This window comes from Mastigoproctus giganteus, chromosome 13 (assembly GCF_048544385.1).
Source record: "Mastigoproctus giganteus isolate SK-2022 chromosome 13, ASM4854438v1, whole genome shotgun sequence".
Classification (NCBI taxonomy): domain Eukaryota; kingdom Metazoa; phylum Arthropoda; class Arachnida; order Uropygi; family Thelyphonidae; genus Mastigoproctus; species Mastigoproctus giganteus.
Window position 1 is genome coordinate 123,830,391 of NC_143587.1, and position 25,822 is coordinate 123,856,212.

The 25,822-nt window shown below is 38.1% G+C and overlaps 1 protein-coding gene across 2 annotated transcripts in view; it reads left to right on the forward strand.

Moving 5' to 3' along the window:
* Positions 1-11,379: 11,379 nt before the first annotated feature.
* Grasp65 (Golgi reassembly-stacking protein 2) overlaps positions 11,380-25,822 on the forward strand; it is a 222,181-nt gene continuing 207,738 nt past the window's right edge. For both annotated transcript variants that reach the window (XM_090387073.1, XM_090387074.1), the window contains exon 1: positions 11,380-11,537. In XM_090387073.1, coding sequence (XP_090243199.1) covers positions 11,475-11,537 — 63 coding nt within the window. In that variant the 5' untranslated portion in view covers positions 11,380-11,474. The remainder of the gene's footprint in view (positions 11,538-25,822) is intronic.

Below are 25,822 nucleotides of genomic sequence, written 5' to 3' on the forward strand. Positions count from 1 at the left end.
AAACCATTCAAGGCTTTATACACCTCTATCAGATCACCTCGCTGGTGCCTATTCTCCAGACACTGTAATGAAATTACAGTGTCTGGAGAATAGGCATTTGCAAAACTTAAGCCTTTCAAAATTTGCAAAACTTAAGCCTTTCTTCGTAAGAGCACCCCTTTGTTCCATTCACTAATCTTGTTGCCCTTCTCTGTACTCGTTCCAGCAGCTCTACATCCTTCTTGAAATGAGGCCTCCAGACCTGTATATAGTACTCTAGGTGCCCTCTGTGTATTGACAATACACAGTGGGCTACACTTGCAGCCCGTCTGCACTGCTCAGAGAACTTCATATCTGCCTGTACAACCACCCCCAGGTCCCTTTCATTCTCTACCACTGTCAGTGTAGTACCACAGAGTTGATACGTTGCTCTAGGGTTGCTGTTTCCCATATGTAGTACTTTACATTTATCAATGTTAAACTTCATTTGCCACCTCTCAGCCCATCTGCTCAACCTTTCCAGATCCTGTTGCAGCAGCATAGTGTCAGTAGTGTTCTTGACAACCCTGCCAACCTTCGCATCGTCTGCAAACTTGGACATTAAGCTTGATATACCATCATCAATATCATTTATAAATACAGAAAATAATAATGGACCAAACACCGAACCCTGAGGGACTCCACTAATAACATTAGTCCACGATAAGCAGTGTCCATTGATTACCACTCTCTGTCTTCTCCCCCTCAACCACCCCTTTATCCATAGCAGCAATTTTCCTCCAATGCCACACTGCCCCAATTTGTGCAGCAGTCTTCCATGTGCAACAGTATCAAAAGCCTTTCTAAGATCCAAGTATATAATGTCAAAGTTATTCCCTGCATCCAGTTCTTTTGTGACTGCATCATAGTATCCAATCAAATTGGTCAGGCAAGACTTCCCCTTAACAAAACCATGCTGTGTCCGAGCTATAACTGAAGTCTTGTCTAGATGATTCTGCAGTGCTTCTTTAACCAGTGCCTCCATTAATTATCCTGGAACAGAAGTTAAACTCACAGGTCTATTATTACTTGTGTCAGCCTTTGATCCTCCTTTGTGAATTGGGGTCACATTTCACATCTCCGGTCTCTGGGTACCTCCCCTGAGTCCAAGGAAGCTCCCATAATTACGGCTAAGGGTCTGCTTACTTCCTTTGCTGCCTCCTTTAATATAACTGGATAGATCCCATCCACCCCAGGTGCCTATTCTTTTGTTTATCTTCAATAATTTCTCCTCCACTTTACTCTCAGTTATTACAACATTCTCTAGCTGCCAGAGTTGAATACACCTCTGACAGTCCCCTCACTGAATTGCTAAATAGTTAGTTAATAATTCTATAAAGGTCATTTATATCGCTTCTCCTGTGGAAGATGTCGGACTTGCTTCTCCCACGCTTGTCATTGACAACAACTGGAAAGACTCAAATAGACAACATTTTCGTTAGTTCCTCAGTTTTAGGCCAAGCCGGGTACTAGAAAAGTTTTTCAGTTACCATAAAGCTCTCTATTTGAAATACTACACTAACGACTATTCGTTACTAAGGACCCTTCATCCTGAGTGCCCTGCACTCAGTAGTTGACCGATTTATTTCCATTTAAAATGATAAACTGAAGCAAACTGAGGGCTTCTGATAACATTTCAGCCGTAAATGTCGTGTTTACCAAAACTGTTGTATAAAGGTTGCAAATGCTCATTTTGGAATATTTTGAGAGCATTTTTCAAATATTACTTAGCTTTGCCTTAACTATTAATAAATATCTTTTGTTTATATTTCTATTTGTGATGCTTGTCATTAATGTAACATACAATCAAGAAAAAGGGTTCGAAATGTTAAATTTCTAGGTGATGCACTTTCTTTGAACACAAATGTAGCTTATTTACAATTCCTCATGGGTTCTCATTGCCCACTGTTCTAACGTTCTCCAGGCGGTTAATTTTGATTTAGATATCATACTCTCGTATGCATTCCATATCCTCTGATACTCTACTTTAAGTACATTAACCTCCTCCTCCCCATTGTTATGCCTACTCCTTTGATACCTTTTCCACGCTTTATGAACCTACCTCACCAGACCACCATTTAACTGGAATCCTATTACAGTTATTTTGCTTCATAGATGTGCTGGAAGCCTCAAAGAGAGAGCGCTGAAGTAAGTCTACTGCATTCTCTTCACACATCTGACTTAATGCCCCGATGCCCAGATTCCCAAGTCGGACATGAATAGGTTCGTCAAACCTATTCCACTTTGCAATTTTGACTGGAAGCATTCTACGCAAAAGATTGAGGTAATCTCTTACTCTTTTAAATTAAGCATTTTTGATAGCAAATCGTCGTAACTGTTCATGAAACGGACCTAGATTTGTCATGTCCCTGCCAGAAAATACAATGGCCGGATGATCAGAGGAGACTCGTTCTGCTCTTAATCGCCAATCAGCCGCGAAACCAGCTGCCCTTACGTTACAGATTATCAAGTCAATATTTTATTCTCCATTAACAGTGAAGAAAGTGCTATCTGGAATTGGTAGATTTTGTATAAGCAATCCACAAGCCAAGAATTCATCTAGTTGACGACTACGATCATTTGTAATTCTGTCAAATCACGATGATGATCTTGCGTTGGAATCCATCGCAAATATTGCTGAATCACTACCCAAGCGATTTTGAACCAGTTCCATGTACCTGGTGTAAATATTAATGTCTGCTGAGTGATGACAATGCATACAATATAGATAAAACGATGCAAGATCTGACTCCAGCCCTATGCACTCCTTCGGTGAAGAGCACAACGAATTTATAACTGTGATAACTACGACCTTATTAAACACTACAATTGCAGCTCGTAAGTCTGGTTCATCTGCACAAAGTACGCGTGCTGAAAGTAGTAGTAGTAGTAGTCGCATGTGATGCAATAAAGCAAGTGTATGAGCTTATGCAGAATCAGTAAAAAAAAAAAAAAATCACACCATTCCCTCCAAATGCCTGTCCAGTTCCTCCTTAAAATTATTCAAACTATCAACTTCCACAACGACAGATGGAAGTTTGTTCCAGCAATTAACCACCCGCTGGCTAAAGACAAATTTCCGCACATCTATTCTACATCTGTCTTTTTTTTATTTGAATTTATGCCCCCTTAGGTTCGTAATCAGAACAAGTTGAAGGATCCCATCAGAATTCAGCGTGCTCAACCCATTGAAGGCCTTATACACCTTAATCAGACCACCGCGCAGGTGCCTAGTCTCCAGCCACTGCAATTTGCAGAAATTAAACCTCTGTTGGTAAGAGGATCCCTTCATTCCCCTCACCAATCTTGTTGCCCTTCTCTGTACACGCTCAAGCAAATAAATAAATAAATAAATAAATTTTCTGTTTATACTCCGGCACGACAACCAAGTCAGTAGAGTTTACAATAAATCGTCAATACAAATATTTATCGTATTTAGTAATCACGGGCTTGAACCCCGGTCCACTCAAGGAACGCGTGCTATGCACTCTCGCTCCTGACCACTGGGCTACGTCAGGCCTATCTACATCCTTCCTAAAATGAGGCCTTGTAAGAGGTAAAATCTTACATGTTTAATATTTTAAAAAAAAAAAAAAAAGTGAGTGAAGAGGGGGAGAGAGGTGAGACCCCGCAGTTGAGCATTAGGTGGATGGTTATGGAAATGAGTTAGCGTCAGACCCCGCAGTTGAGCATTAGGTGGATGGTTATGGAAATGAGTTAGATATCAGACCCCGCAGTTGAGCATTAGGTGGATGATTATGGAAATGAGTTAGACGTGAGACCCCGCAGTTGAGCATTAGGTGGATGGTTATGGAAATGAGTTAGGCGTCAGACCTCGTAGTTGAGCATTATGCGGGTGTTTACGAAAATGAGTTAGGAGAAGACAAAGTGAGATTCTTGTGGGTGTTTGGGGAAACAAGTTAAGAATGACAAAGTCGAGATTCTTGTCAGAGTTGTAAAAATGAGTTAGAACAGACAGTTTGGTTTTTCGTCGATATAGGTAAAAATGAGTTAGAACAGACAGTTTGGTTTTTCGTCGATATAGGTAAAAATGTGTTAGTAACATGTACAGTTGAGAGTTCTGTTGTAGTAGAAAATATGTGTCAGTTAACATTTGAGCGTTCGGTCGGGTTGGAAAAATGAGAAGGGTAGCGCCCTGGGAAGTTTTCTTCTGGAAGAGTTTTAATAGGTAGAGCGGAAAAAGCGAGGGTAGCTCCTATGAGCTTTCTCCTTGTGAAAGGTTTTAATAAGGTGGAGAAAAAAGAGCGAAAACTGCAGAATTAGTAGCTCGATGGAGGAGCGAAACTGCAGAATTAGTAGCTCGATAGAGGAGCGAAATCCGCAGAATCAGTAGCTCGTGAAGGAGCGAAAAGTCGGAATTAGTAGCTCAATGAGAAGGAAGGAAGCAGTGAATGGAAGGTAGCCGAATAAAGTGGAGGAAGGACACCAGATGAAGGAGAACCTCAGTGAGCCAAAAATGGAAGTTTGAAACCTCCCTGGAAAGGAAAGAAAAAAGATAATAGTAAGTTAACAAGGACTGTTAGGAAACAGTATAGTGATTAATTAAAATGAAAAAGAGTGGTAGCACTAGAAATAAATTGATCGATATACAAACAGAGTTTAATTATGTAAAAAAGGCTATTGTAGAATGCAAGATAAACAAAAGATAAGTAATAGATTAGATTGTTGTCAAATGATTACATAATGTGTTAGGAGGATAGTAAAGTTAACATGAGAAGGTTTTATAATGTTTTAAGAATAGATAATTGTATATAGTGATTGTATTAATGAAGAATTGTTGGTTCAAAGATAGATAATTGAATTATAATTGAATTGAATTCAATTAGATAATTGAATGTTTTAAGGATAAATAATTGAATATATAGTGTTTGTATTGATGAAGAATTGTTGGTTTTAAGATAGATAAATGAATGGATAGTAAAGTTTATATGAGAAGGTTTGATTATGTTTTAAGGATAGACAATTGAATATATAGTGTTTGTATTGATGAAGAATTGTTGGTTCAACTGAAAGACTAATAACAAATAGGGACTTTAGGAAAGTTATGATTGGTCTTCAGTTATTGTAACTGAGTGGTGAGAACACAGAGTATAATGATGGAAATAGCATATTGATTGTTAATATAAGAATAATATATGCAAGGTATCCTATATTTAACTTTGTATGCATATTACATGTTTTTTTATTCAATTGCATATTATGTTGTATATATATATATATATATGTAAATAAACTTTGTTGCTTATTAAAATGTGTTGTTTGTTATTCCTGAACACTCAGCCCTTCCGAAGGGAATTATAATTAATTAAGAAGTTCCCTTGAATTTGGAATTCTCCTGTAAAGTAAGATCAGATGTGTAAGTGGGGAAATTAAAATAAGGTGGACAAACACACATAAGGAAACAAATAATAATATAACCAAATATAAATAAAATTAATCATTCTCTTCTTTATAAATTCCACCCCCCACAGCCTCCAGACCTGTACTCAGTACTTAAGGCGTGGCCTGGCCATTGCCTTACACAGAGGGACAATCAACTCTTTTTCCCTGCTAGCAAAATTCCTATATATCATTGACAAAACCCCATGACCTGCCCTGGCAGCCTGTCTACATTGCTCAGAAAAGTTCATATCTGACTGCACAATTACTCCCAGGTATTTTTAATTTTCTACCACCTTAAGTGTAGTACCACACGGTTGGTACGTTTCTCTGGGGTTATTTCTACCCAAATGCAGTACTTTGCATTTGTCAAGGTTAAACTTCAGGTGCCACTTCTTAGCCCATCTGCTCAAATTAACTAGATCCTGTTGCAGTAGCACACTGCCATTAACAACCCTGCAAACCTTTGTATCATCTGCAAGTAGCATTAGCATTAGCATTAGTAGAGTCATTTGATGCAAGAAAGCAAGCTTATGCAGCATCAGCCAAAAAAAAAATAAAGTAAAATAAATAAATAAAAAATAACCGCTTCCACTTCACCCCTCTGTTCGTTCGAAATACCTGTCCAGCTGAGCCTTAAACTTATTTAGGCTATCAACTTCCACGACAAGGGATGGAAGTCTGTTCCACCTACCAACCACCCGCTGACTAAAGGCAAATTTTCGCACATCTATCCTACATCGGTCTTTCCTCAATTTGAATTTATGCCCTCTCAGGTGATTATTCTGAGCGAGAGGAAGAATCCCATCAGCATTGAGCATGCTCAAACCATTCAAGGCTTTATACAGCTCTATCAGATCACCTCGCTGGTGTCTTGTCTCCAGACACTGTAATTCGCAAAATTTAAGCCTTTCTTCGTAAGAGCACCCCTTTGTCCCATTCACTAATCTTGTTGCCCTTCTCTGTACTCGTTCCAGCAGCTCTACATCCTTCTTGAAATGAGGCCTCCAGGCCTGTATACAGTACTCTAGGTGTGGCTTGACCATTGCCTTATACGAGGGAATAATCACCTCCTTATCCCTGCTAGAAAAATTCCTATATATCATTGACAATACACCATGAGCTACTCTTGCAGCCCGTCTGCACTGCTCAGAGAACTTCATATTTGCCTGCACAACCACCCCCTGGTCCCTTTTATTCTCTACCACTGTCAGTGTAGTACCACAGAGTTGATACGTTGCTCTGGGGTTGCTGTTTCCCATATGTAGTACTTTACATTTGTCAATGTTAAACTTCATTTGCCACCTCTCAGCCCATCTGCTCAACCTTTCCAGATCCTGTTGCAGCAGCATAGTGTCAGTAGTGTCCTTGACAACCCTGCCAACCTTCGTATCGTCTACAAACTTGGACATTAAGCTTGATATACCATCATCAATATCATTTATAAATACAGAAAACAATAAAGGACCCAATTCTGAACTCTGCGGGACTCCACTAATAACATTAGTCCACGATGAGCAGTGTCCATTGATTACCACTCTCTGTCTTCTCCCCCTCAACCACCCCTTTATCCATAGCAGCAATTTGCCTCCAATGCCACACTGCTCCAATTTGTGCAGCAGTCTTCCATGTGCAACAGTATCAAAAGCCTTTCTAAGATCCAAGTATATAATATCAAAGTTATTGCCTGCATCCAGTTCTTTTGTGACTGCACCATAGTATCCAATCAAATTGGTCAGGCAAGACTTACCCTTAACAAAACCATGCTGTGTCCGAGGTATAACTGAAGTCTTGTCTAGATGATCCTGCAGTGCTTCTTTAACCAGTGCCTCCATTAATTTTCCTGGAACAGAAGTTAAACTCACAGGTCTATAATTACTTGTGTCAGCCTTTGATCCTCCTTTGTGAATTGGGGTCACATTTGCACATCTCCAGTCCATGGGTACCTCCCCTGAGTCCAAGGAAGCTCTCATAATTATGGCTAAGCGTTTGCTCACTTCCTTTGCTACCTCCGTTAATATAACTGGATAGATCCCATCCACCCCAGGTGCCTTTCTTGTGTTCATCTTCAACAATTTCTCCTCCACTTTACTCTCAGTTATTACAACATTCTCTAGCTTACTGCCAGAGTTGAATACACCTCTGGCAATCCCCTCGCTGAATAACTCCTCATTTGTGAATGTCGATGCAAAATATTCATTTAGTTTGTTAGCTACCTGAGCAGGATCATCAACAGTTGACCCATCGATATCAAGTGGACCAATCTGATTCATCCCCTTCCTTCTAGAGTTTACATAAGTATAGAACTCTTTACTGTTTTTCTTTGCATCGCTTGCCAAGGATTTCTCGTAATCTGCCTTCGCCTGCCTAACCTCCTTTGTAACTTGGTTACAGATCAACTTGTATCTATCATAGGCTTCCATATCACCCATTAGTTTTTATGTATGCCATGCATTTTTCTTCTATGCTACATGTCTCTATTGTTCATCTGACATCCATTTAGGCCAATTGAACAATATTTCTTTGTTGCTATGTAAAGACTTCCAAGATTAATTTATTGAATGCGTCCCATTTGGAATTTGCTGTGGATAACATCATCAGTTGGTCCCATTGTATTACTTTAAATACAATGTATTTAAACAACAGTATTTAAATTTAATTTAAATACTGTCTCAGACCTCCGTAGTCGTCATTACGAAAAAGCAATAACCCTTCACTTTACCCCTGATGGTAGTTACCTCTTTGAGTAAATCCCACTTCAGCACACTGTGATCACTGCCACTTAGTGGTTCGTTTATCTGCAGATTCTTAACTTATCACTGCTGATAATCAAATCAAGAGTATTACTCCCTCTTGTTGCCTCCCGAACATGCTGATGTAGAAAACAATCATCCAATAAATCCACAAAAGCCCTGCTAGTGTGTGAGTGACCAATCCACAAATTCCAGTCAATATCAAGGAAATTGAAAATCCCCAATTATAAGACTAACCGATTTACTGGCCCACTTTATTTCCTTGTACAGTTTTTTATTATACTCATCAGAGTGATTAGGCCTGTAACACACTCCTACTCTCAATTTTGATCTCTCAGTGCTTATGTCACACCAACTGATTCGACATTGGGCTGTCCAGCGATATTGACTGGCTGCACTTCTTTGGATTTTATGTGTTTCTTAACTAATAGCATTCCTATCCTGTCTTTCCTTCCTGTACACGTTGTACACCCCAAATTCCAGTTCTGCATTCCTTATATCTGTGTGACACAACGTCTCTGATGTCCCAACAATATCTGCCTTTGATGTTTTGAGCAATACCTCGAATTCATCAAATTTATTTAATAAACTCCTAGAATTGGTGTACATTCAGGTATATATATGCACCTGTTCTTTTTCTTAGCTACACAACCGATGTGTTTACTTGTACCCAATGATTCCCAGCAGTCTCTGAAATATCCTGAAACTTATTTTCCAGGTTGCGGCTCATTCCAATAGAAGAAGTGCAAGAATCACTTTCACCTCTGCCAGTGGCTACTCTTTCTCTATTAATCCTTGTATCCCCCCAATCTAGCAGTTTTCCAACCCACCTAACACTGCCTCGATAGCATCAGCAAATATTCTTGCACCCTTGCTATTTAAGTGTATCCCATCCCTGTAGAAGCAGTCTCTCCTCAAGTACAGACCAGGCTGAAAACAATTCTACCCCTTGAGCCTTGCACAATCTTTCCAGGGCCGAATTGATCGACAGAGCTCTCATCATATACTCCCTCCTATCGTGTCTGGGCAGAATTGCAGACACTTTCAAATTTTCAACTATGATCTGAACTATGGATATAGGATAGGACTCAACTATGGATTGCTTTCACGTAATATCGCACCTAATGGAGAAAGCAAAAGTATATAAAACACTATTATTCCTAGCATTTTTGGATTATGAAAAGGCATTTGACTCCATACAGCATAAGGCAATATTTCGGGCACTGAAAAGGCAAGGCATAGATATCCCACATATTAAGATTTTGAAGAAAATATATGAGAATGCTACCTCCTTTATTACACTAGACAAAGACAGTAGGAAATTTAAAATCGAGAAAGAAATTCCACATGGAGACACAATATCTCCGAAGCTGTTTACTGCTGCCCTTGAGGAAGCTTTCAGAAGATTAGACTGGTCGCAGAAAGGAGTTGATGTGAACGGAGAGTACTTAAACCATTTACGATTTTCAAATGACATTGTGGTCATAATCCACGATCCCAAAGAATTAGAGGAAAATCTTAATCAGTTATGCACAGTTAGTAAGGATTTTGGACAAAAGATGAATATGGCTAAAACAAATGTAATGATGAACAAGAAGGGAAAATAATGATTGCAGGAGCAGTAATTGAACAGTTGGAGTCATATACTTATCTGGCACAAGTTATTAGCTGTAATAATGATAAATGGCTGGAAGTCAAGAGAAGAAGAAAGTTTGGATGGATAGCATTCAGGAAATATAGTCACATACTGAAGAGGAATATCCCAGTTTGTCTGAAACGTAAAATAATGAACCAATATATACTCCCCACCATGACTTATGGAAGTGAAACTTGGGCACTCACCAAAAGAATGGAAGAGAAGCTGAGAACTACACAGCGAAGAATGGAACGAATTATATTGTGAATCAGACTGTTAGATAAGAAGAGAAACACTTGGATTAGGTAGCAAACTCAATTAACGGACATTCTTATCAAAACTAAAGAACTAAAATGGTCTTGGGCAGGACACATAGCTCGATGACATGATGACAGATCGACTAAGAAAATAACAGAATGGTATCCAAGAGGAGCTATAAGAAAACCTGGAAGACAACAACAACGGAGATGGATAGATGAAATTCATGAGTTTGTGGGTAGTGTATGGATGGCCAGTGCTGAAAACAGAAGGAACTGGAAAGTTGCTGGAGAGGCCTTCATCTTGCAGTGGATTGAAAATGGCTGATGATGATGATGATAAAACAGTAAGCAGAGACCAGTGGCATATGTGGAACAAAAAAGCTAGTGAGAATATTTTGAATGCTTTATCTACATGATTCCGGGATTATAAGTTGCTTTCGCTATAAAGAACAACACTAAAGGAGGACACGTCTTGATTTGCGACCAGAACAAATTTAAAGTCTTTGCCATCTATTCAGATAGAGTGTTTGCACAACAAGCTGGAAGACAGATCAATGTGGAACTCATCCTTAACACAAGGCTTGTCATCCCTGTTGAAACCTTTAAAAACCTCTCCCCATTGATAATTATTAATAAGAATTGGTTTGTAAAGGTTTTAATACTTGACTGCACGATATGTTAGGAATGTTTATGACATTGAAGAAGCACCATAGAATAAATAACTGGTAACTTCTGTTTAAATTGGATAATTAAGACTGTGAAAAGGAACATAAGTTGTTCTTTTATAAAAACCTTGGTTATCCTTAATTTTTATTATTTTTTTTTTTTCTACAGTGTCAGTGAGGAAAAAAAAAAAAAAAACATTTTCAGAGTTTGGTTACCCAGCGGTTGAATGAACAGAGGATAACATAATCAGAAACATGTACAGTACTGTACTACTAGGGTTTAATATCAGGGTGGCATTGTGGCAAAATGCCACTGCCTTAATCGTTCATGATGTGCAAAAAAAAAAAAAAAAAAGAAGACCATAAAAGAACTACCTAGTACTTTGGAATATTTGACTTCAGTCGGTGACAGAACGCTAAACATTACTTTGCCGCACGATGAAGTAAAGTGGTGGCAGAACCAGCTATTCGACCATGTGGGCTTGGTCTTCATTGATAAAATTTCGCAAAAGTCTATCTTAGTTAACCTTACATTACTGACCATTTTTGGAATGTCAAATGCAGTACCTCTTACCGACAGAATACCACTCTTTGCAGTAAACGATAACGAGATGGCGCTTTTATGTATCACTCAGCCGTGTGCCACGTAATGGTGAAAACAATTTTGATAGTTTGTTTGTGATCGATGGATATGCTTCTGTTTTTGTGATTTTTTTTGTAAACTTGTATAACAAAACGCGCCATGGGTGCTACACAGACCACTCCCGTTCCTGGAGGAGGAACAGAGGGTTATCATGTTTTGAGGGTGAGAAAAATAATTTTTTATCTGTGGCAAAAACAGCTATCTTGAGAAAAGTAATGCACGTTCATAATCCGCAGTTATTGAGTGACGATAGTTTAGATTCCCTAGATACGATCAAGCTGTTTATTATGGGTTTAGTTATGTTTGCTTAAGATATAATTGTATATAAAAACATTAGACAAAAATTTCTTGGCATTTTTGAAACTATACAGAGCAAAGAGGCTTTAAAGAGTCAGTTTGCTTTCTCAGTAACATGGCTTGTTTCTATTTAGAAAAAGGCTGAAGAAGTCTTTATTTAATTTATAATTGTTATATGAATAACCAGAAGACCGTAGACTATAACTTGCGAAGTATTAATGATTGTTATATATTAATTCTTAAGTATATGCCCACATAGTGACACTGACATCGATGACTCGACTTACACAGAACTTTAACTTTTCGCTTTTACATTTTATTATATATAGCATATATAATAAGTACGTGATGTCATATACTTAGATACACATATACTTGTGCTATACATGTAGGTTAGGTTATGTCAGAAACCCCAGGGGCCCACATCTGGTGAGTATGGGCTTGGCAAACCAGGGTCCTGAGGTATCATCATTCTTCTCTTTCTTGGTGATTCCTTTCTACTTCTCTCTCTCTCTCTCTCTCTCAGGGTAACTGAGGATTTTTTTTTTTTTTTTTTTGGCTGGTGCATAATAAGGCTCAGGCTTCCTTGCACCATATGGCTAATAATAAAAATATACTTAGTTTTTGCATAAAAGGCTGCTGCACAAATTGGAACAATGTGGCATTAGGGGCAAGTTACTGCTGTGGATAAAGAAATAGTTGTGTAGGAAAAGACAGATTGGTTGTAAATGGACACTGCTCTTCTTGCAATAATGTTATCAGCAGAATTCTCCCAAGGTTCAGTGCTGGGGCTCATTGTTGTTTTCAGTATTTATTAATGATAGTGATGAAGGTATGCCAGGGTTAGATGATTAAAAGGTTAACAGGGTGGTTAATGACTGCAATCAAGGTATGCTACTCCAGCAAGGTCTAGAAAATTTAGACAAATGGCTGAGAAGTGGCAATGCAAGTTACTTGACGTGGGTAACAGTAATCCAAGAATAACATACCAACTGTGTGCAACACTGAGGATAGTATTGAACAAAAAAAAGATGGCTTAATTGTGTAGACATTAAGTTTTCTGAACAGTTCAGACAAGCTGCAAGGACAGTTCTTCATGGGGTTTTGCCAATGATATACAGGAATTTTTTCCACCAGGGATCCTGTTATATAATGCAGTGGTAGGCCACATCTTGGTTACTGCATACATGTCTGGAATTCTCATTTAGGAAGGATGTTGATCTGTTAGAACAGGTGTAGAGAAGGTTAGTGAGATTAGTTAAAGGGAATCAGATCTACGAAGAGTTTAGTATTCTTAGGATTATTTTGCTACTGTGGTTAGGTTTTGGATCTTTACTGTTTTTAATATTTGTTTATGATATTGATATAGATTTTCCAAGTTTAATATTTAAGTTCTATCAGTCCAGTTTCTGGCCTTCAATCCTCTAAGCATTTTAACTTAATATCTGAAGAGTGGATTGCTAGCTCTTCTTTTTGGTAGTGGACTGCACTTTGTATGACTCCTATTCTTTGACCTATCTGGCCAGCATAGCTCTCAGGGTCATTGGGGTACTCAAACCTTAGCACCATGATAAAGTGGTCCCTGGGGCAAATAAAGCAAAATTCATTGGCTAAGTAGAGGAAGGCTGAGAAGAAGATGGAAAGATAATATATCCTAAATTCAACAAGCAACTTCTGATGATAAAGGTGGGCTTGATGGTTAATGACAGTAATCAGGGTGTGTTGCTTAATAAACTAAGAGCTGAATAAACTAAGTAAATGTGTTGAAAAGTTGCAACTGAGGTTTAACATTAATGAGCTAATGCCACACTGCATTTGGATAGCAGTAGTACCAGAATAACATACACATGCTATTTGGATAGCACCAAACTTGAGGTTGTTGATAAGCAAAATGACTGGTGGTAATTGTACAGTCTGACAGACTATTCTGAGCAGAGCAAACAAGCTGCTGGAACAGCCTATGTGGTTGTCAGTGATACACAAGACTGCCAGCAAAGACAAAAAAGAGGTGACAATTCTATTGTATGAAATAGTGGTTAGGCTACATCTGGAATACTGCAGACAGGTTTGGAAACCTCATTTTAGGAATAAATCTATTGGAAAGGGTGCAGAAAAGAGCAGTAAGGTTTATTGGGGGCATAATAGCATATTCTTACTGAGAAAGACAGGGGGTTCTGTGAATTGCAATCATTGAAAATTTAGCATTTGCATGGTAACCTGTTTGTATAAACTGTTTTAATGTAGATGCTAATGGTACCTTTACTTTTTGCACACACACACACACACACACACACACACACACACACACACACACACACACACACGCACAAGATTAGCTGTATAATAGATATAAAGAAATTTGCCAAAGAGTAATTGATTTTTAGAATAAACTTCATTTACTGTTGTTATTTGGTTTTTAGGAGCATTAGCAACTAAGGCCATATTGCTCCGGGATATGCGGTGGTCAATCCCTGACCTTTCCGCATCCTCCGTATTTGGTGGTGATGGGCTCGAATCCCGGTCTAATCAAGAAGCGTGTGCTACGCACTGCTGCTCCTTCCCACCTGGCTACGGAGGCGTCATTTACTGTTGTATTGGTAGTTCAAATAAAAATAACAATTTGGGCCAGCTATTTGCACGGACAAATGATGCAAGGCTTTTTTTTTTTAGATGGAGCTGTATCAGAATTTCTTCCTTGCATGACGTTGCTAATACAAATATTAGAAGAAAATTTTTCAACTCGTGTAAGCTTAAATTTGCAGAACAGAGTTTATCGTTCCATTTTGTAACACAAGTGTTACAAAGCCTGACAGATCTTGTTTTTATCTTATTTTGTTTTATATACTTTTATTTTATTTTATCTTATTTTATATGCTTATTCAGTTGAAAGAAATTAGAACTGTAAATAAGCAGCTAGAAAGACACAATGATGTCCTATGCTTTGGTGAGACTACAAAATAGTGTCCCAGTCTAGAGGCCACACTTGAAAAAAGACATAGGACTTATAGAAAGGGTTCAACGTAGTGGTAATGGTGCCAATTAGTTTAGTAGTTTAGAAAGTGCAGACTGCAAAGCTTGGCAACTGCAGTGAGTATAGCATATACAGAAAGGACAGCAGGGGAGATGGGGGAGTTATGCTCTTAGTTAAGAAGCACATAACAAGGCAGTGTATCCAATTGGCAAGGATAGCCATTCAATGTTGAGTCAGTTTGGTGTAACATAAGCACTGAGAAAACAAAAATTAGAGTGGAAGTATGTTATATGTTTAATAACTGTGATGAGTATAAGAGAAAGAGTGAGAGTGTGTGTGTGGGCCAATTTTCCAAATATTGACTGGACCTTGTGAGTTCATCACTTACACAGTAGCAAGACTTTTCTGGATTTATTGGGTGACTGTATTCTACACCAGCATGTTAGAGATGCAACAAGAGAAGCAGTACTCTTGCTCTGATTATCATAAGTGACTCTCTTTGTACATTAAGAATCTGCAGATAAAAGACCCTCTAGGTGGCAGTGATCACAGTGTATTGATGTGGGATTTACTTAGAAATGCAAATACTGTCAAGGACAAAATTTAAAGGTGACTACAGTGTTCTCAGACAATTTTAAATTCAAATTCAATCAAAAATTTAAATTCATATTTAAATTCAATCAAGTCACAAAGGAGGTTAGGCAATCTATGGCAGATTACAAGAAGTGTCTGTCAAAGAATGCAAAGACTTCTTTACTTATGTAAACACTGGAAGAAAGGGGATGAATCTCATTGGCCTACTAGGTATGAATGGTTTAAATGTTGATTTTCCTGCTCAGGTTGTTGACAAACCGAATAGGTATTTTGTATCTACATTCATACATGAGGAATGTTTTAGGGATGGGGATGTTTATCAAATTCTAATTTTTAACAGAAATTCTAAATCAGAATTTTATCATATTACAACAGAGAGATAAATGATTTTTTGATAACTAAAAGTAAAGTGGAAAAGAAATTGTTGAAGCTAGATGTAAAAAAAAGGCACCTAGGGTGAATGTGATCTATCTAAATATATTGAGGCAGGCAGCAAATGAGGTAAGCAAACCTTTAGACATAATTATGAGTTCATCCTTGGATTCAGTGGAGGACACTGTGGACTGGAGATAATAGTAGTGGCATGTGATGCAAGAAAGCAAGTGTATGAGCTTATGCAGCATCAGGCAAAAAAAAAAAAAATAAATAAATAAATAAAATCACACCATTCCCTCCAAATGCCTGTCCAGTTCCTCCTTAAATTTATTCAACCTATCAACTTCCACAATGACAGATGGAAGTTTGTTCCAGCAATTAACCACCAGCTGACTAAAGGCAAATTCCGCACATCTGTTCTACATCTGTCTTTTCTTAATTTGAATTTATGCCCCCTTAGGTTCGTAATCTGAACAAGTGCAAGGATCCCGTCAGAATTCAGCGTGCTCAACCCATTCAAGGCCTTATATACCTCAATCAGATCACCACGCAGGTGCCTAGTCTCCAGCCACTGCAATTTGCAGAACTTGAGCCTCTCTTGGTAAGAGGATCCCTTCATTCCCCTCACCAATCTTGTTGCCCTTCTCTGTACACGCTCAAGTAAATCTACATCCTTCCTAAAATGAGGCCTCCAGACCTGTACTCAGTACTTAAGGCATGGCCTGACCATTGCCTTATACAGAGGGACAATCACCTCTTTTTCCCTGCTAGCAAAATTCCTATATATCATTGACAAAACCCCATGACCTACCCTGGCAGCCTGTCTACATTGCTCAGAAAACTTCATATCTGACTGCACAATTACTCCCAGGTATTTTTCATTTTCTACCACCTTAAGTGTAGTACCACACAGTTGGTACGTTTCTCTGGGGTTACTTCTACCCATATGCATTACTTTGCATTTGTCAAGGTTAAACTTCAGTTGCCACTTCTTAGCCCATCTGCCCAAATTATCTAGATCCTGTTGCAGTAGCACACTGCCATTACTGTCATTAACAACCCTGCCAACCTTTGTATCATCTGCAAACTTCGACATTAAGCCTGATATACCTTCATCAATATCATTGATAAATATACAAAACAACAGTGGACCTAACACCGAACCCTGTGGGACTCCACTAATAACATTAGTCCAAGAAGAGCAGCACCCATTGATTACCACCCTCTGTCTTCTACCACTTAACCATCCTTTTATCCATTGTAGCAACTTACCCTTAATACCATTCTGCTCCAATTTGTACAATAGTCTTCCACGCGCAACAGTGTCAAAAGCTTTCCTGAAATCCAAATATATGATACCAAAATTATTTTTTGCATCCAGTTCCTTTGTAACCACATCCAGATGTGTGGATATATCCATAATATATAAAGGGGCATCAAAGAATGGCATGAGTAATTACAGATCTGTTATCTTCTACTCCAGAGAAAATAATGGAGTCACTGGTTAAAGAAGTAATGCAGGACTGTTTAGAGAGGAATACAATTATACTGCAGTCCCAGCATAAATTTGTTAATTGGTGATCTACATGACCTATCTGATTGGATACTATAGCACAATAACAAAGGAACTGGATGAAAAAATAGTTTTGATATATACAGTATTTGAATTTCAGGAAAACTTTTGATACTATTGAACACAAAAAACTACTGTATAAATTGAAGTAGTGTGGCATTAAGGGCATTTTACTGCTATAAATAATGTAATTAATGCTAAATAATGGAAGTCACTGGTTAAAGAAGCAATGCAGCATCATCTAGACAAGACTGCAGTTATAATTCAGACACAGCATGGGTTTGTTAAGAGGAAATCCTCTCTGACATTGACTGGATACTATGATATGGTCACAAAGGAACTGGATGCAAAATGTAATTTTGATATCATATACTTGGATTTTAGGAAGGATGTAGAGCTGCTGGAACAAGTACAGAGAAGGGCAACAAGATTGGTGAGTGGAACAAAGGGTTGCTGTTAACAAGAAAGGCTTAAGTTGTGCAAATTGAGCGACTGGAGACCAGGCATCTGCAAAATTAAATAATTCAGGTGTATAAGGCCTTGAATGGTTTGAGCAAGCTCAGTGCTGATGGAATTCTTCCTCTTGCTGAGATTACTCATTTGAGGGGACATAAATTCAAACTGAGGAAAGACAATATCCCTGTATATCCCTGGAGCAATACGGCCTTAGTTGCTAATACTCCAAAAAAAAAAACAAAAAAAAAACAAACCAAACCATCTATTCTACAATTATTATAGAATAGATGTGCAGAAATTTGCCTTTAGCCAGTGGGTGGTGGATAGTTGGAACAAACCTGGAGGTCAGCAACTTAAATAAGTTCAAGGTAGAACTAGACAAACATTTGGAGTAAAGGGATGAGTGAGATGTTTTTTTTTTTTTTTTTTTTCCTTTGGCTGATGCTATATAAGCTTGCTTTATTGTATCATATGCCTCTACTTAAACATCAATAAATAAAAGGAATGGTTGAGTGGAAGAATACAGAGTGTGGTTATTAATAGACACAGAACTTCATGGATTAATGCCAACTCCATGGATCAATTAGTGGAGTTTCCCATAGTTTAATGCTGAGTTTATTATTGTGTTCAATTTTTATTAATGATAGTGATGAAGTCATAGCAGTTAATGTATAAGTTTGCAGTTGATGCAAAGGTTGACAGGGTGGCAGATGAATGACAGTAATCAGGGTTTGCTACTGTAACAAGATCTAGAAAATTAGGCAGATGAACTCAAAAGTTGCAGTTGAGGGTAGTGGAGTATACAAAAGACCTGTATGTGGAAAGGTCAGGGAATGACCACCGCATATCCCCGGAGCAATACGGCCTTAGTTGCTAATACTCCTAAAAAAAAAACTAAAACCAAACCAAGAAAGAGAAGAATGATAATATCCAGCTCAGGACCCTAGGTGTGCCAAGCCCATACTCACCAGATGTGAGCCCCCCCCGGGGGGGGGGGTAATTGTAACACTTGCTGGAATGAAAATACACTGTTGTTTACTAATTTGTTTTTAGCCATGAACTCTCCAAACAGTTGCTCTTATTTTCCCTGATGATACCCACATAGGCAAATGGTGGTCTTTGAGAAGCTTTGGGATAGTGGAAAACATACCATTTTCATCACAATGATGAAAAGCAGTTTTGCTACACATGCTGTCATGTAAAAGACTGTGTGCAGCAAAACTGCTCCACTGACAACATGAGCAGAGATTATACTAAAAAAGTCATTGTGACCAAATCAACCAATCAATCATAATATATATATAGTGTTATCCAATTGTGTGCATTATATATGATAGAATAATAATATAGGGTATATGTCAATTATCCTTACAAAAAAAAATACATGGGAGTGGGCTATGCATATTTATGTATAAATAAATATACATGCATATACTGTTAGGTTATGTTATGTTAGACTCGCCAGCAACTAATATAGCACTTTGTTTCAGTTAATATTAAATTAACAGTGTAATGAAGACATAGATATACAGTGTATTTTAATTTTGACCTAAATATAAATGGTAACAGAAAAAAAATAAGAAAATTTTAATCAAACAAGAAATATTAAATAAAACAAAATTGGTTGTTAATGAATTTAATGATCTTAAAATTTTTTGAATATAATGATTTCCATTAAATAGTTAAGCACTTCTAATTTTAATACTTGAAATTTGAATACATGATTGTGCACATGTGTATAAAAAAAAAAAAAAAAAACTATTGAAACATGTTCTTCTGGATAAACAGGTTGTGGCATCCAAGAACAGGAAGTTCTTTGGCGAATGTGTGGGCATGAGCAATAACATGTAATTTCAAATGAACTGTACTGGCATGTAGATTATAAATAATGTAACCAAAGTGACACCAAAGAAAAGTTCATACATAACTAACAAGTAACTAAGTACATGTTATGTGTAACTGAAAATTATCGTACTTTACTTCACTTACTACATCTCAAAATTATTATTATTATTATTAGCCATATTGTGCAAGGAAGCCTGAGGCTTATGCTGCACCAGCCAAAAAAAAAATTCTGAGTTGCCCTAAGAGAGAGAGAGAGAGAGAGAGAGAGAGCATCACCAAGAAAGAGAAAAATGATGATATCCAGATCAGGACCCAGGGTGTGCCAAGCCCATACTCGCTAGATGTGAGCCCCTGGAGATTAGTTATGTATTGAGGCCAGATATTTTTCCTGTAAGGAATTATCTTTTTTCAGCTAACTAATATTTTAAAACTGCAAGCATTATCTCACAGCAATCATTAATATTCTCTTAAAATGTGCAGTGAGCATGTAAGTTGATAATTGATATGGATATAGCCATGAGTGTGTGTATACCTATATGTAGGTATGGAAATCTATATGTGTATTGTATTATTTTGTCTATCCACTTTTCATTGATTTATAATTATTGGCAGTTCATTGTAAAAAAAAGGTAAAGTGCAGCCAATATCAACCCACTGCAGGATGGAAGCCTCCTCAACAATTCATCCTGAGGGAAATGGACCATAATCTGCCACGCTGTTCCAGTGTGGGTTGGCAGATCGACCGTATTCAGCAGTCAGGGGCTTGAATCCCAGGCTACTGAAAGAGCGTGTGCTACTGCACTCCCGCTCCTAGCCACTTGGCTACAGATTGTAGTGTTTATCAGTTTGATGGAACTTGTATTATTATATCAGTTATATTATTGTAATCACATTACAATTCATTTCTGTTTTGTGCTCTGCTTTGCTGGGCAATTGATGGGTTATGATTTAGATATGTGTGCACATATGGTAGACTTATGATAATCTTGAGGCAGGTTAACAAGAGCCTGGGAAGTCTAAGTCAGTCTAAATCAGATAACAAGAAATGCATGCAGTCCATTATGAGTGTTGTTTATTTACATTTTGTAATGTTCCTATGGCAAGACCTTTGAATTTTTCAGAAATCTCATCCTCACCTTTGCTTTCTGTCTAGTAGTTCACCCTAGTCACATTTCAATAATTCTGTTGTATTTTTAATTTTAACATTCCTCTCTCTCTCTCTCTCTCTCTCTCTCTCTCTCTCTCTCTCACTCTCACACACACACACACACACACACACACACACACACACACACACACACACACACACACAAATTCTTTCTATTGGACTAAAACTTGAGCTTACTAAACATGAAATACCCATTAAAGTGTCAGTATTAATGAGGAGTACGGTAGTAGTAAACAAGTAGAACATAATAAACAATTGACCATGTTTGCTGGAATTTCTGATAGTATACTTTTATAAATATGTATGTAAATAATATGATATTTTTGTCACATTTATGAGTTTTTCCTTCGTTCTGTATGTTATCCAGTAAAATTTATTTCCGAACTACCACAGATAATTGTGAATCAAATGTGTAACTTTATATAAAGGACACACATGCACAAGGCATTGTGCTTGCTTGTTCCAGTCCATATGATGACAGATATTAGGAATGTGGAATTGGAATTTGGGGAGTAAAATGTGTACAGAAAGGATAGACAGGATAGGAATAGAGGAGGGTTGATGCTGTTAATTAATAAAAACATAAAATCTAAGGAAGTGCATCCAGTTGACATACATGGACATTGTAGCCAGTGCTATGTTCCCATTTTTGAATAAAGTCCCTCTGTACCGTTTTGTTTCTGTTGTTGTGTCGGTGTTGTTTCCTTCATTTCTGTACCTCACGAGGTTCCTTTGGTATGCTTTTCCCATTTCCAGGCCACTCATATGAGAAGCTACAGGTGAAAACCTGACTGGTCCTTAAATTTTGCACACCAGTGTATTATCATCAGTGGTAAAGGGAAAGGTTTTTGCTTATGTAATGATGACTACAGTGGGACCAACTGATGATGTTACTGGCAGAAAATTCTAAGTGGGAAGCATTCAGAGAACTAATTGTGGAAGCTACTAGGCTTTCCATACAGATTAAAAAATATTGTTCAAGGTTTATAGCTAAATGGATGTCAGATGAACTAATGAGACTCGTGGCAGAGAAGAAAAATGCATGTGATGCATATAAAGTATCAGGCAACACAGAATCCTGTAGCAGATATAAGCTAGTCTATAATCAAGTCCTAAAGGAAATTAGGTAAGCGAAGGCAGATTATGAGAAATCTTTTGCAAAGGATGCTAGGAAAAACATCAAGGACTTCTATGGTTATATAAACTCTAGAAGGAAGGGGATGAATCAGATTGGTCCACTTGATATCGATGGTTCGACTATTGATGATCCTGCTCGGATATCCCTGATAATCTGAATGACTATTTTGCATCTATATTCACACATGAGGAGTTATTAAGGCGGAAAAATGCCAGATGTTTATCAATCTATAACAGGGTGCTTATAATTAACAGGGTGTAATAATTGAGAGCAAAGTAGTGGAGAAATTGTTGAAGTTAAACATAAGAAAGGCAGCTGGGGTGGATGTGATCTATCCAGTTATATTAAAGGAGGCAGCAAAGGAAGTAAGTAAACCCTTAGCCATAATTATGAGAGCATCCTTAGACTCAGGGAACGTCCCCCATGGACTGGAGATGTGCAAATGTATCCCCAATTCACAAAGGAGGATCTAAGGGTGGCACAAGCAATTACAGACCAGTTAGTTTAACTTCTGTTCCAGGTAAAATAATGGAATCACTAGTTTAAGATGCATTGCAGGACCATCTAGACAAGACCACAAAATAATTCAGTCACAGCATAGGTTTGTTAAGGGAAAGTCTTGTCTGACAAATTTGATTGGATACTATGATGTGGTTACAAAGGAACTGGATGCAAAAGATAATAATTTGGTTTCATACACTTGGGTTCAGGAAAGCTTTTGACACTGTTGCAAATGGAAGATTACTGTACAAATTGGAGCAGTATGGTATTAAGGGTAAGTTGCTGCAATGGATAAAAGGGTGGTTGAGTTGGAGAAGACAGAGTGGTAATCAGTAGATGCTGCTCTTTGTGGACTAATGTTATTAGTGGAGTTCCATAGGTTTTGGTGTTGGGCCCACTGTTGTTTTGTGCATTTATCAATGATATCGATGAAGGTATATCAGGCTTAATGTCCAAGTTTGCAGATGATACAAAGGTTGCAGGATTGTTAATGCTAGTAATGGCAGTGTGCTACTGCAACAGGTTTTAGAAAATTTGGACAAATGGGCTGAGAAGTGGGAACTGAAGTTTAACATTGAAAAATGCAAAGTACTGCATATGGGTAGAAGTAACCCCAGATAAACATATCCACGGTGTGTGGTACTACACTTAGGGTGATAGAAAATAAAAAAGACCTGTGAGTGATTGTGCAGTCAGATATGAAGTTTTCTGAGCAATGCAGACTGGCTGCTAGAGCAGATCATGGGGTATTGTCAATGATATATAGGAATTTTGCTAGCAAGGAAAAGGAGGTGATTATCCCTTTGTATAAGGCAAATGGTCAGGTTGCACCTTAAGTACTGCGTACATGTCTGAACACCTAATTTTTGGAAGGATGTAGAGTTTCTTGAGTGTGTATAGAGAAGGGCAACAAGATTGGAGAGTGGAGCAAAGGGGTACTCTTACCAAGAAAGTTCTAAGTTCTGCAAATTGGAGTGGCTGGAGGCTCGGCACCTGAGATGTGATCTGATTGAGGTATATAAGGCTTTAAATGGGTTGAGCATGCTGAATTCTGATGCGATTCTACCTCTTGCTCAGATTATGAACCTGTGGGGTCATAATTTCAAATTGAGGAAAGACAATTGTAGAATAGATGTGCAGAATTTGCATTTAGCCCGCAGATGGTTAATTGCTGGAACAAACTGCCATTTGTCATTGTGAAAGTTGATAGCTTACATAAATACAAGGAGGAACTGGACAAATTTTTAGAGGGAATGGATGTGTGAAATTGTTTTTTTTTTTTTTTTGGCTGATGCAACATAAGCTCTTATGTTTGCTTTCTTGCATCACATGCCTCTTACTAATACTACTGCTAGTACGTAACATATTAAGGGCATGAAAGGTGTGCACATTGGCACCAATGATATTAAGAGTAGGAGATCTGAGGACTTATTTAACAAGTACAGGGCAAGACAAAGGCCCTGACAACAGATGGGTCGCAAACCACCATCTATCTCGAAAGCATCCAGATCGAGCAAGTGCAGGACTTTAAATCCCTTGGGTCGCTGGTCCAGGAGAAGAAAGTTGCATCCACCATGGAAATCCTCAGCAGAATTGGACAGGCGGCCACTGTGTTCGCCTCGCTCAAATGGTGTCTATGGAAGAGGACCAACATTTCCTCAAAGACTAAAATCCGACTCTTCCGGACTTTGATCCTGCCCATTCTCCTTTACGGATCAGAAACATGGATTTGTCTCAAGCTAGATTTAAACAAACTTGAGGTATTCCAAATGCGATTCCTGCGTCAGATTTTGGGCATCTCACTTCGTGACCGCATCACTAATGATACCATCCGCACCAGATGCCAACAGCAACCAACCATTGCCGACCAAATCCAGAAGCGAAGGCTTAGATGGTTTGGCCACGTATGTAGAATGGGCACGAACAGAATACCATCCACACTCCTTTGGAGACAACGACCCACCCAATGGAGCATCCAACGGACTGCGCCTAGGAAAACGTGGGCCAAGCAAGTGGAAAATGACTTGAAGAGCCGACGTCTCGACCTTAACCAGGCCAGGACTGACGCCATGGATCGTAAAGTATGGAAGAACATCACAGAGCAAGTCCGAAACCCTGCAGCACCTACAGCAGCATACTGGTTGCGTGGCCAACCGCCTCCCCCAGCTGCCAGCTAAGGACCAAGAAGAAGAAGAACAGGGCAATGTTGAGAAAATCTTAGTTAGGATTAAATTTGAAAGTGTATGTAATTCTGCCCAGACATGATAGAAGGGAAATACATGTTGAGAACCTTGTTAATCAGTTAGACTCTGAAGAGACTGTGCAAGGCTCATGGGGGTAAAATTTTCTAGCATGGACTGTGATTGTTAACAGGAAAGACATTTTACAGAGATGGGATACACTTAAATAGAAGGGGTTGCAAGGGTATTTGCTGATGCTGTTGAAGCAGTGTTGGGTCAGAAAACTGCTAGCTTTAGAGGATACACAAACTAATAGATTAGTTGAAGCCACAGAAAGGTGAAAAGGATACTTGCATTGCTACTATTGGAACATGCAGCAGCCTGGAAAGCAAGGGATCGAGAATTTAAAGAGCTGCTGTGGGTCATCATGTTACGAGTAAATGCATGGGCTATGTTAGGGTAACTTAAAATAAGAATAGGTGTCTATATACTTGCATGTACACTAATGCTAGAAGCAGAGTAAATAATTTTGACAAATTTGGAGTACTGATTAAGTCAGTGGTTTTCAATCTTTTTTTAATAACAGCACCCCTAAGTAATTTATTCTATTTTGCGGCACCCCTACTCAATTTCAATTTTCTGCCTGTTAGATCCGATTCTCTCTGTGTGTGTATATATATATATGTAATATTAAAAATATATATGTTATATGATATTTATTACAATAATGCAATTATAAAAATAACATTTCATAATACAAATATATATATATATATATATATACACTGTATATAATTTTATTCTTTATATAGAGGTACTAAGTAAACATCAATTATAGATCACCACAAAATTAAAAAGATACTGTACACCTTTTTATAATGAAATAAACATATAAATTTAAAAATAATAATAAGTTTTAAGTAACTTAAACCCGAATTACGTGACACCCTAAGGTGCCACGGTACCCCGGTTGAAAACCACTGGATTAAGTCATGAAATGCAGACATTGTATGGATAATGGAGAATGTGGTGTCATTGAGGCATAAGAGATGCATAATTTGGAAGTAAGGAGTACAGTGTGTACAGAAAGGACATTATTTATATTATGTAGCTTTACTGTCTTGCTATATAAATTCTGTAAAGGCCAGAGATTGTGTAGTGGGGTTATATTGTTACTCTGGCCTCTTAGCAGCTGATCCCTGGGAACTGGGGAACCACTGTTATCCACCCAACACCACGAGGGGATGATAGAGGATGTAGAGTGTAAGGTTGTCTGGCTGAGACGAACCCAGGCATCACCAAAGCTTGCTAGGGAAGTCACTCCCCCTCCATTTTTGTTGGAATGGAGC